The following is a 13,421-nucleotide window of genomic DNA, read 5'->3' as shown; positions in this document are numbered from 1 at the left end:
TTCACAATAATAATAGCAATAGCAATAGAACTTAGACTTATATACTGCTTCATAGTGCTTTGCAGCACTATCTGAGCTGTTTACAGAGTTCCCCCCAATAATCTGGGTCTTCATTTTACCGACATTGGAAGGATGGAAGGCTGATCAACCTTGAGTTGGTTAAGGTCGGACTCCTGGCAGTGAGCAGAGTCAACCTCCAATATTGAATTTTAACCACTGTACCACCACAGCTGTCGTAACTATTCCAGCACACTTAACTGGATTCTTCCAGCAACTATGTTAACACAATGTCTTAGTAGAAGTGGCTTTGTAACTACTGCTTCCTCTTCTGGTTAGTTACAGACTTTCATCAGTTTCCTCATCACTCATGTCCCCGTAGCTGATAATCACATTAATAGCTTCCTTTCCTCATGACCTTTCTGCTTATGTTATCTTAAAATGGGTTAAATAACTTCCAATTTCCTAACATGACTTCCAACACAATTCTCATCTCATACAGTAATCCCATATGCCTTTTTCTCCCTCACACATAATCATAAGTAACATTTTCTATGGAATGCTACAATACTCCAATATTATTTCAAAGAATCCTCCAGAGGTGCTTATAGCTAAGGCTTTGAATAATACCATTGTGCCTCCTTGCTTTAAAAAAAATTCTATTGGTGGCCAATACTTTCCCATCATTTCTTTCATCTTTTCCTTAGCATTCACATTTTTTTAAAAAGAATTAATGAGAGGGGAAGAATGGCTTCACAATTCTTTTTCATTGGCACTGAGCCAGAAGACTTTAGTCTGGAAGTATCCTTAGGATTAGGGAATTCCTCCAATACATTCAGACTGAGGCAAAATATCATCCCATCAGGAAAAAAAATATTACTGAATGTTTGCTCCTTCCTGCCTACATAGTCTTCCATGAAGCACTGAAAAACTATCATAAACCAGAGGCAGTCTGCTTGTTTATCTACCCAATATTCTTTCCTCTGTTTAGGTTGAGACTTTCAGGCAGAGCATTTTCAAATTGTTTACAGCTGGAACATTTTTATCAGAGATACCCAAGTTTGAACAAAAAACCCTCCCATATACAAAGCAAGGATTTTATCACTGAGCTGTGATTGAAATAATTGTACTATTCTTCCATTCCCCCTCAAAACTTCTCCCTTATTCAGAATAGGCACAGGTTACCATATGGAATGATAAACTGCCACCAATGTCTTTCCCTGTTGTCTGCCTCTCTGCTAAAGTCCACAAAGCACACGCAGCATGGATTCACACAATTATTGGTAACATCTGGCCATAAAGTGATATGAATGTTATCGCAGCACCACAAACTGATATATGGGAGCATGGTAAAGTAAGCCTTGGTCTGTGGCAGATTATAAGGCTGTTGCTATTGTTTTTGATAGCAAACCGGGAGGTTCAAATCTGAGGTAATGGTGAAATAATTGTTCAAAAATGTCCACTCATTTTCACTCATAACTTCATTTCATTAATTCCTTTGCCTTCAAATGTCCAAAAGTTCTAACTGTCTCTACATGATGCATAACAACAACAAAAAAGACAAAATATTTGCACAGGAAAGTGAAAACAAATACTGACAGCCCTTTTTTACTTCTCAAAATAATTGCCTCTAAATTAACAATAGGCAGAAATCCCAGATTTGCGCAGCTTTCACTTAGATGATTACTAGCTGAGGAATCTAGATCTTTCAGATAAAAAGGGGTCTGAATCCATTCTTCTACTTCAAAAAAATGTCCAGTCTTCATCACTGCAGAAAGGAGCAATTTGCAGCTTGTTACCTAAGTCCCTACCTGTAGGAGGAGACATTGGCAAGCAACCTCATGAGACATGAGCTTCCTTCCACACACTCCTTTTTCACACCTGGCAGTCACAGAAATGTGGATTTCTGAAAGCTTAAAGATAATCAAGATGCAAATTCTTACCTCTCTCAAATCTTCTCCATGCTTATGACCCCATGCACTTGAAGCTGCACTGAGGACTCCACATGGTCAGTCAAGCAACCTACCATACCTTGTTTTTCACATTTTCACAATCGATATTTAGATATTTTTCCACCATTACATTCTTCCCACCCCGTCTATTAAACTTTCTCCAATAAAGACATCTTTTTTGAAAAGTTATATCTGAGGGATAGACTCCTACCTGATAGTTACATCCTCCCCCCTCCAGTTTAGGAGATGTCACCCCCAATTGCATCTGCCTTCCCTCACCCAATGAAGTACGAAATGATGAGCAGCTGGACAGCCCGGTTGATCACGCCGACGGTCCAGCTCTTTACCACCACCGATTTGGTGGTTTCATAGGTGAAGAAGTTTGCTATGCACGACATGCTGGAGGAAAGCATGGCTCCTGAGGAGCAATTCCAGGATTCCCTGCAAGCCAGAGGAGGAGGCCAAGGGTTGCAATGATGAGGGCAGGAACAGACACCAGTGGTACAAGCAGTGCTGGCAGAATGCACAGAAGACACTTCCAATGGATATCAAGTTGGCTCCTTCCAGCTCTTCTCTGCTGCAACTCTGGGCCAGTCTGAAGTGCAGGGACCCCTTTAATAAGATCTTACTCCCGTCCCCACTGAACACTATAATGATGCTGTCAGAGAAAGGTGGGGCTTCCCAGCTCATCAGTTACAAATTGGATTCTAGCAAGTATGTAGATGGAAGATATCTTAGCATTAAATAATGAATCCGCAAGTGCTGCATTTTCTTGAGTGGTGTTCCAGCCCTACAGACGCTGCTTCCGTGAGTGCTGGGAACTTCACACAGTCGGAAAATGGGGGAAGGGATCACAAACAAAAGAGGAAGGCTGAAGAACAGTTTTCCTTGGAGACCAAGTTGAAAAATGGGAGGGGGTCCTAACACAATCCTGTCTCCACTACCCTCCCAAGAGTCTCAGATCAATGATAGCGAGAAGAGCTAAGTAACTGGATATCCGGTGAGAATATCTGTCTCCAGGTACATCTTTCAGACTCCTTTCCGAAGCTCTTTCTAAAGAGCAGTGGTGGGTTCAGACTTATTCATGTACTGGAGATGAGAGTGTATGTACATGTGCTTTTTAAATATTAATGTTCACCATTTCCACAAAAGCAATTTCTATGGCAGTCACTTTGGTGATATATCTGTAATGAAAGCAGTTTCGTATGGCCCTCACAATGGCTTGGTGATGCTATAAATCACGAGTGTATAAATGTTGGGATAGGGACACTTAACTCATCCTTGCAATTGAGAGGCAGCAGCAAAGTGCTAGCATTCAGGAGATGATCTTGTGGAAAAATGCTGATTTCAGAGAATGCTGATTGTACTTGTAGTCCTTGTTATGTCTTGATGCCAAAGGAAAATAGGGGATGAGATCTGCATGAGAAGCAGGAGGAAAAGAGAAGTAGAGTGGAATGCTACCTCTGCGGCAAATAACTGACAGCAGACAGCCCATCGGTTTTCTGCTGTTAATTCTCTTATCCAATGATCATTCCATGGAATCAGAGAATTGGCAGCCAAGGAGTCTTTGCTTCCTTCCTTTTAGTCACCCTTTCTATGGTGGAAAGTAGCAAAAATGAGAAAAAGGGGAAGCAAATCTTAGAAGTGCCAGTTCTGCTAGCCATAAAAAAATTGCAATGGTCCTTTCCCCCATGAAGAGCTTTTTCATACATGTCTTGTCCCTTGCCTCCTCACTTATTTCTGTATGTGAAGACCACTGGACCCAATGGTGAGATTCAGCCAGTTTGCACCTATTCGGGAAAACTGGTTGGTAACTTTCTAAGCAGTTTAGAGAACCGGTTGTTGGAAGAAATCTCCTTTTGTTTTTTTCCACTTTACAGGCCTAATCTTGTAAGGAAGGCAGGAAGGAAACATTCTAGTGTTGTTTCTAGCCTAATCTTTATTGCCTTGCTTGCAGAAACTGCCTCTCTGGTTAACCCTTATTACGTTGTAACAGCTAAGGCGAAGCGCCCATCAACCTGAGTGACCTTGAGTTGGCCAAGCCCACCCAGTCACATGACTACCAAGCTCCACCTACCCAGATAGTCATTAGGGCAGAGAACCGGTTGTTAAATTATTTGAATCCCACCACTGCACTGGACCCAATGGTGGGATTCAGTCAGTTTGCACCTATTCGGGAGAACTGCTTATTAACTTTCTAAGCAGTTCAGAGAACCGGTTTTGGAAGAAATCTCATTTTGTTTTTTCCCACTTTACAGGGCTAATCCTGTAAGGAAGACAGGAAGGAAACATTCTAGTGTTGCTTCTAGCCTAATCTTTATTGCCTTGCTTGCAGAAACTGCCTCTCTGGTTAACCCTTATTACATTATAATAGCTAAGGTGAAGCGCCCATCGACGTGAGTGATGTTGAGTTGGCCATGCCTGCCTAGTCACATGTCCACAAAGCCACATCTACCCAGCTGGTCATTAGGGCAGAGAACCGGTTGTTAAATTATTTGAATCCCACCACTGATTGGACATGAGGGAAAACAAATACTCTGAGGCTTTAGCACTGTAGCAACAAAATGATGGGGGCAAAAAGATTTACTTTAGTAGGAGATGCCACTGTTGATAGCACCCCTACAATAAAACAAACCCACAATCTGGGCACTGTCTCTTTTTTTTAGTTATTTTTTTTATTTTTTCATTTTCATAACATATAATCACATGTATACTATTACATATCCAGCATTGCCTTGTATTATTAAATGTCTACATTAATTCATCTTACTATCAACTCCCGAACACAATTAGCTCTTCTGCTCTCCATAGACCATATTTGTCCTTATCCATCACTTTCTTCTCCCTCTCTCTCCTCCTCCTCCCTACCTCCTTTCTTCCCTCTGTCATCCTTCCCTACTCTACTTTCTGTTCCTCTCTCTCCTCCTCCTCTCCCCCTTTTCCGCTCCTCATTTCTCTCCTTCTCTTCCCCTCTCCTTGCCTTTTCTCCCATACCTCCCTTCTTCCCTTATCTCTCTCCTTTTCTTCCCACACTTCATCTCATTTACTTGGTGTATTTCAGCTCCTGAGCAAGCTCCATTTTATGTTGATGGTATTTATAGTTCCTTTTCGATATACATATTTGATTTTAACATATATTCTCCTCCTTTCTTAAACAAAAAATAGAACAAAAAAGTATACATATATAGTCATTGTACTTTTAACCTACCCCCACCTCCTGCCTAATTTTGGCCAAGATGTAGACCTGGTTACCGTTCCCAGATATTCTCATCATTATCTTTATATAATTATACATCCTTACACGCCTCCAATTTGTGGTCTGTCTTTAAGTCTCAGTAGTTTCCCATTGTAGATATATTCCATGTTCCCTCTCTATTTTTCCGTATCTTGGATTAGATTACCCTTAAATTGTCTATAAATGACAAACTTCAATGTTCAATGTTCATTACAATTCCCTTAATTTATTATATAAAATGACAAGTTATAAACATCTCACTTTGTTCATCATTTTGAAAGATATATATCCATGTTTCATACATTTTAACCCATGTTTGGTTATCCTTCTGTTGTCATTTTCAGTCAATTTGCAACTCAATTTAATTATCATGTATAAAAGTGAAACACAAACCTCTGCTTTACAACCTCTCCATATCAGTTTCATATTTATCCATATTCCATATATTTTGGTCTTTTTTCGTTATCTTTCCATTATGATGTTCAACCAGTTAGCAACTCCATTTTATTATCGTATTTAGGAATAAAACCCTTATCATCTTGCTTTATATTTTCCCACATCTAGGTGTCTGATTTTTTTCCTAGTAAGTCTTTTGTCCCACTTCTCTGTTCCTGTCTTTTCTCTTTTCTTTATTTTTATTTTAACACCTCCATTCCCATCATTTTTCCCCCAGCCACGCTCACAAGCATATTTTAAATTTCTCTTTGTTGGGGCATCATCTCCTAGTTCAATTTTCCTTATACCACTAGAAACCTTCAAAGCCACTTTTGTCTGCTTTTTATTCCCTTTGGGACACCTCTTCTTTTTACTGTTTTCCCTATACTGCTGCCAAGACTGATGGTGTTTTTTGTTGCTTTTGATTTCCCTCTGTTTCTCCCACTTCATTGCCTTGCCCCACTTCTTCTTCTTTGAATTCTTCTTTAGATCTCTGCTTTCCTGGGTTCAAGATTCTATTTAGGCTTGATTTTAATTATTTATGCATATTTTTTATAATTTCAAGTAGTTCTTCTAATTCCCAGTTTTCTATGATGTCCAGTTCCAAAGTTATAGTTAATTATAGAATTCTTGTTTCAGAGTTCTAATGCACCTTAAGTTTATCTACTTCAACTGCTATGGAGAAACACAATGGGAGCCACCTTAGTCTTTTGTTCTTCCTTAATATCCAGTTCCAAATTGCAGTTAATTATACAAATCTTATTTCAAAATTTCTGGTCCACCTTAAATTTAGTTAATCCAGGTAATTTGAAACTGGAAGAGAAGCTGACGCCATTTTAATCTTTCACAGAAGAGAGAAAAAAAGAGAAGAAAAAAGAAACCTTCATATTTCCCAGTTCTTGAGTGCGATGTTTTATTCTTTCCTTTAATAACTGCTCAAAATAAATCACTTGTAGCAAGCTTGTAATCAGCCAAGAGTTTCTCTTGCCTCCTTCTAATTTATGGCAGTTGGTTAATTAAAACTTCCCACACAGTCAAGGTTAAGATTCCGTTATGGGTAAGAAGACATGCTTTTTTTCTTGTTTATATTAGCTGGGAGGAATTCAAACAAAGTAAAAGTAAAACCCTTCAGGATCCAAAACCAAATTTAAAGTTTATAGTTGCGTGGGTTTGCCACTTCTCTGTTTTCTATACTTCTGTCTGAAAGCCTTACAAACAAAGAGCTGCTGGGGGGCTGGTGTTACAACCCTCCACCTTCCTTTCTTCCTTTTCTTTTGGAGAAAGAAAGTCCCAATCTGACCATCAATATTATTTATGTTCTCAAAATTTCTTTGCCTTTTCCAGGTTTATAGTTGTGGGTTAAATAAATTTCCGTACCCGGCCTTTCATCTCTTCCATTTCCCTTCTGCTCCAAAATTATTTTGACAAAAAGTCAGGACCTTGTCAGCCATGTTGAAGGCTGCCACCCCGACTCCAATTCATAGGCAAATCTCTAACCTACAAGGGATCTGTTGCTTCCCCCAGTCTGATGAGACACTGCCCTTCTTCGCCCCCACCTCCAGTGGGGGTTCTGATTCAAAAGAGTCCATCAACACCAGTTCCATCTCGGAGATGGTTTGTCACACAGGGTTCATGTGAGACTCTTAAGAGCCTACATCCCTGACGTCTGTCCAGCTGGAGAACTTCCTGTCGACTCCCCTCTGGGCACTGTCTTGACTATGGAGTACTGACTGAAGAACTGAATCCATCTCCCTTTGCATTGCCACTGGAAAGGCAATTATTACTCTTTGCTGGTAGTGGCTCTTTTTGATTCTATGAGAACCAGTACTAAAAAGCCAAGTTCTCCTGCTTCTCCTACCAACTCTTCACTGCGTGTTCTTTAATTCCACATTATTATCACCGACAACAGAAAACCCACTTCTCTGGTTCTCTCTTCTGCTGACAGAACTGGTGTTGAAGGACATGCTTTTTGTCTTCTTACTTCTGGTGCCATCTATGGGTTAGCAAGAGAAATGGGTGAGAGAGCTATTGGCAATCTCTCTGTCTCTCTTCTGATTCTCTTGCTGCCAACAGACCCAGTTTGTTCTGAGCTTTAAACAGCCCAGGTTCTATTTTCATTCCACTCACATTTGGGTAATCAGGTTCCCTACTTTTACAGACTCAGTTTACATGCAGACATTCTGGACATTGTGTTCACCTTTAACCCTAAGTAGGAAAAGATCTCTATTTTCAGAATTGCAAAGCAAGGATCAAGACACTTATAAGAGCAATAGCAGGACTGTGCAAGTCTCAGTGCATTCTGCATTCACTGCAGACGGGTACTTGAAGGATAACAGGCAATAGCAATGTGGGGCACAAAATTAAAATGACATTAGGCAGGCTCTATTTTCATAATTTGATGGCTTTTGTACATGCCCACCCTTTGAATTTATACAAAAATTACAGGATACATCAACATCCAAGTTTGATTCCCCCACACAACAAAGTTTGAATACTGGTAAAACAAATGTGACAAGAAGGGTATGTGTGTTGAGCACCTTAAAAGAATGACGTATTTCACATGATCCAAAAATATAAGTGCCCCCCCCTCCCCGAACGTGATGCTATTCCACTGTTGAAAGAAATGTCCTCCTGGGTTCAGCTCCAAGTGGGGAAGAAGACACTGGAGACATGGAGGCTGCTTGGAAAGATGGTTTATTGTTGGACAGGGCCACATGGCTTGAGCCTTGAACAGAAAAGGTGATCACATGCTTCAATGTTGGTGGAGAAGAAGAGAGAAGGGCTGAGGAAGGGGCTTGCTAGGCTTTTTATATCCTGTTTAGTCCCACCTCTCTGTTTCCTGTTCCTGTGTAAGAAATGTATTCTGATTGGTTGTCAGACTCCCATGGTGCCATGCATGGGGCTACTCTCTAGGCTGTTTTGAATCCAGGTATAGATGAGTTCTCAGATGCTATGTGGAGAGTTGAGTAATATCCCTTTCCTCTGCAGCTGCAGTGGAAGTCTTTATTATGTAAAGTGGGCTAGCCTGGCTTTCTCAATGGCCTATTGACAAAGTGTGGATGGGCAGGAAGCTACAGGAAAATATTCTGTCTTTTAAAGCATGTTTCTTTCTTTTCACATCCGGAGAAATATTCTGCCTTTTCAATATTTCCTAGGATATTTCATTTTTCTGGGAGAGGGCTGGGTGATAACTTCCCACACTACCAAGCCCAGAAAGGATAGAAAAAAGTATACAGTATCAAGAATCGTGCCCAAATTTCCTGGTTATATCATTGGAAACTGCCCAATATACAGTAGCTGAATCAGCACATGAAAGAGAGATACATTTCAGAAAAGTGACTTCTCTTCCTTCTATTACTATGTCATTGAAGTCTCTGTAGGAAGTTATCACCCAGCCCTCTCCCAGAAAAATGAAATATCCTAGAAAATATTGAAAAGGCAGAATATTATATTTCCCTGGATGTGAAAAGGAAGAAACATGTTTTAAATTGAGAATAGCTCCCTGTAGCTTCCTGCCTCCACCCACTTTGTCAATGGGCCATTAAGAAGGCCAAGCCAGTCCCTTTACATAATAAAGAGTTTTTCCTTTCAGCTCCAGGGGGATGGGATTAAGACATGATAATATTGGCCCTTTACCCAACTCACTACATGGCATCTGAGAACTCAACCAAACCTGGATTCAAAACGCAGCCTAGAGAGTTGCCCCTGCATGGCTCTCACAACAAATCAGAATACAAGCTCAAGATCAAAGGCTAGAGAGGGCATAAAACCAGGGACTCAGCATCTCAGCCCTTCCTTCTCTTTTTCTCCATCAACATTGAAGCATGTGATAACCTTTTCTGTTCAGGACTCAAGCCATGTGGTCCTGTCCACCATTAAACCATCTTTCAAAGCAGCTTCCATGTTTCCAGTGTCTTTTTCCCCACTTGGAGCCGAACTCAGAAGGACATTTCTTTCATCATCTCAAAGAAGATGGAATCTAATGCTGGGATATTGGTTCTGTTGTATTCCCCAAGAGAAAAGATTTCTGAAATATTGTTATCAATGACTTTTTTTGTACAAAGAAAGTGTCCTATGTCCTGTGATCATGCTTTTTTAGCTGTGGCAACTGCTTGTTCCTGCAGTTTTCTTGGCAAGATTTCAGAAGTGGTTTGCTCTTGGGCTGAGAGTGTGTGATTTGCCCAAGATCATTCAGTTAGTTCTCTGCCTAAGGGAGGATCAGAACTCATGGTTTCTTGCTTTCTAGTCCCATGGGCTTAACAACTAGGCCAAACTGGTTCTCTAGAATTAATAATATCTATATTATTTGGATAATTCATCACTCCAGGATGTGGGAATTACAGAGCAATCTTTAATTAATAAGTGGAACTGTATAGCAGGTGAACAAGTGATTTTTGGAAAAGATTCTAATTTCCATATGCCAGGTGCAGGGTTTTGCTCTATCTCCCCAATTTTTTAGAAACTGTTTTTTGCTATAGCAATTATATTGCAGTCTAAAAATGTTCTATAACTGCTGAAACAAATGTCAGAATATACCAAATTGGGGTTTTTTTCCACACTGTTCTATCATCTTCATGTCTCAAGATCTTCAATCTGATCTACTCAATGGTTTTTATAGCAGATTTAGGACTCTTTTAGATAGTTCTAGGTATCAGCAAATTAAGAAATACTAAGCAGTATAAGGGAAATGTAAGAGATGCTTTTCATGGCTATTTCAAATATATGTTAAATGTGGAACTGTTGTTAAAGACTCTCCCTAGGAAGAAATGTAGATTGAGGAGCTGTAGCAGAATCAGTGAAAGGGATCTTTCTTATACGATATAGCTTTAAGGGCACCTCTAACAAACACTTCCTTGTAGAAAGAAGAATCCTAGCAAACAGATTCACTCTAAGGAGAAATATGTAGAGCATCACAGAGAAAGATGTGAAACAACTAAGAGAGATTGAGTCATTTGTACAGTGATTTAACACATCATCTCTGTCAAAAACTGTATTGGCAACTTAGCAGTTGTGTTTGCCTAATTTGTTGCACAAGTGTAATAAAGTGTCAATTACGTATAACTGACAGCAAGAAATAGGAAAAGCCAAATTAAGGTTTAAGCTGAAATGGTTGAATCAATTGATTAAAAATATTACATAAAATAATATTTATATTAATTAGAAAATATAACTGTTTAGGTCTTAAATTGACTGGCTTTTTTTCAGTAATATTGGATGTAAATTAAACATTTGTGACTGTCAACAACTGAGACACCACAAGATTGAAGAAGAAAAAGTGAATGAACCAATGGCTTTTATGTTGTTATATGAATGGTTTTTTTTAAGCTAAGGAAAAACATGAGGGAAAAGTGTTTTAAACCGAACATTTTAAATCAAATTCAAAGAACAACCTTGTCTCTTTAATAATCAACAAAAATCCAACCTGAATGATTAAAGGTATATTCCCCAACCCCTAATATTGTTACCCGGGAGAACTATTTCCCAATGTTTTCACAGCTCAGCAATTATTTATCTATTGCAGTTGAGATTTACTGTTAAGAGTGAGCAAAAATTAAGCAGTGGTACCTCCTCTATAATATATTTCTACCCTGATCTAAAAGAGGGAAGTTAAGAGCAATTCCATGGAGAGTAACTGCGGTGAATCTCCCCTCTGGAAAGTTACTTTAAGCTGGTAAAACATTTATGCTCCAGATCTCTTTTGTCAGCTTGAGAATTACTGCCCCAGGGACAAATAAGAGATAGTATGCGTGGAAAGAAAACAAACAATATATTTTTCTTCTTCTGCAAGTTCAGACAAAGATTGAGTCTGGGAAAAAATAAAGACCCCAAAATGACTTTATATGGAACTGTATTTTGAAGAAGCCCTGCACAAAAGGGCTATTCATGTTTGAAAAATTTGGAATTGGTGCCAGCACAGATCCACTTGCCAATTCGATATGAAGCCCCACTTTTTTTCAGGCTTCCTCATAGGGATGGGAGGAAAGCACAGCCTCTGAACTCCATGAATTAGGCCCAATTCATGATTTAGTTGACCTTGGGTTATTAAATAAACCACATTGGATTTGGTAATCGGTCCAATCATAAAGCACACAATATCACAAGCATAAAGCTTACAATAATACAATAAGGCAAAACAAAAGAAACCATACTTTTGTATGAGATGAACCTTCGGTAAAAAGTAGAAGACCCATCAGGGAAGGCAAGAATCTTTGGGATGAGCTTGTCTTCTGAACATTGCCTGGAAGTGCAGTAAACCTGTACAAACTTTGCATGGAGGGTCCAATGTGAGGGCACTCTTTTATGTGGTTCTCTTCTTCCCTTTCTTACAATGGAGAAGTTGCTCCCTAAGGCCCTCCTTTGAGGGAGACCATAGGGCTCGGCACTTTTCTGTCCTATTCAACATCTACATGAGATCACTGGGTAAAGCTATTCACTGGTTTGTGATTTGGTGTCATAGTATGTTGATGGTATCCAATTATATCTTTTGACCTCCAGACTAGCTGGATGAGGCTCTTGAAGTTTTATCTCTGTGCCTGGAGACTGTGGTGATCTGTGTAGGAAGGAACCATCCTACCAAGAATGAATGGCTGTAGTGGTAACCTGGTAAAACCTTAAACATCAAATGTTTAATGTGGGTATACATTAAATAAATGAATAAATAGATCTGCTTAAGTAATTGCTCTTTTCAGACCATCAATAAAATCAATAAACCATTGATTTTTTAAAATGAATGGATCCAGACATTGTTTTCTAATTATGCTGAACATATTCTGATCTCCAATATAAATTCTTGAAAGATGCCTTTGAGACCAATTTCTTTTAGACTTTACATGAAATTATTTTTGTTAAAAACACTACTTCAAGGAGGCAGAGACACTATAAAGTGATTTTGATTGAAATTTTAAAACTGTTTTGAAAACGAGGAATAACGGCATTTGTATTAAAATGAATACTGTAGAATTAACATTAAAATAGTGAAATAATTTGGGGTGAAATATGTTACTGTCCAAGAAAAATGTATAAATGCCTTGTATTCAGTACTGTCAGTGTGACAGTACTGAATAAAAGGACAAACCCAGTTTTAACATCTGGTTGACTGTCCGACTAACCATAGTAATACTAATAATTTTTATATATATTTGAATCTCAACAAGGGTATGGATAGCTGATGAGAGCTAAATAGCTTGAAATAGATCTATACTAGACTCGCTTCATTTATATATCAGCAAAAATGCAACACAAAATGGTTTTTCTGCCTGGAAGACTCCTGGAGTGGGGCTGAAAGGCAAAAGGGAAGCAGTATGCTCTCTCCCATATTTAGGCATCAGGTACTTTGACAAAACACTGTGTGTGTGTGTGTGTGTGTGTGTGTGAGAGAGAGAGAGAGAGAGAGAGAGAGAATAGTATATAATGTAACAAAATATATTTTAATATATTTTCAATATATCAATATATATCAAAAAATAACAACAATAACAATAACAAGCATAGCAGATAACAACAAGACCTCACAATGGTTAAGAGCAGATAAGCTGAAGAAAGAGACAGAGGAGCTCTTCTAGCTGCATGAGACTAAGTCTTAAGAACAAATGCATACAAAGTCAGAACTGAAAGACAGCAACAGAAAGCAATATCTGCAGAAAATACCATTTGCCTGCAAACAAGAACCACAGAATATACAAATTAATAGGAATGTAGAAGCTAAAGTGCTCTGGGACATTAGAATTCAAGCAGACAAGCATCTGCCATATTAAGACCCAAGACTTAACAACTGTTGATAAAAAAGACAAAAAAGTCTGGCT

The 13,421-nt window shown here is 38.9% G+C and overlaps 1 protein-coding gene across 1 annotated transcript in view; it reads right to left on the bottom strand.

Annotated features, from left to right (window-relative positions):
* The window catches only part of P2RX3 (purinergic receptor P2X 3), a 40,483-nt gene extending 38,136 nt beyond the window's left edge, over nt 1-2,347 (bottom strand). The window contains exons 1-3 of the mRNA XM_032212332.1: nt 2,229-2,347; nt 2,029-2,107; nt 1,809-1,910 (exon numbers count right to left, since the gene is read on the bottom strand). Coding sequence (XP_032068223.1) covers nt 1,809-1,910; nt 2,029-2,107; nt 2,229-2,347 — 300 coding nt within the window. The remainder of the gene's footprint in view (nt 1-1,808; nt 1,911-2,028; nt 2,108-2,228) is intronic.
* Between the last annotated feature and the right edge of the window lie 11,074 nt (nt 2,348-13,421).

Source organism: Thamnophis elegans, chromosome 1 (assembly GCF_009769535.1).
Source record: "Thamnophis elegans isolate rThaEle1 chromosome 1, rThaEle1.pri, whole genome shotgun sequence".
NCBI classification, from domain to species: domain Eukaryota; kingdom Metazoa; phylum Chordata; class Lepidosauria; order Squamata; family Colubridae; genus Thamnophis; species Thamnophis elegans.
This window is presented reverse-complemented; position numbering and strand designations above follow the sequence as displayed.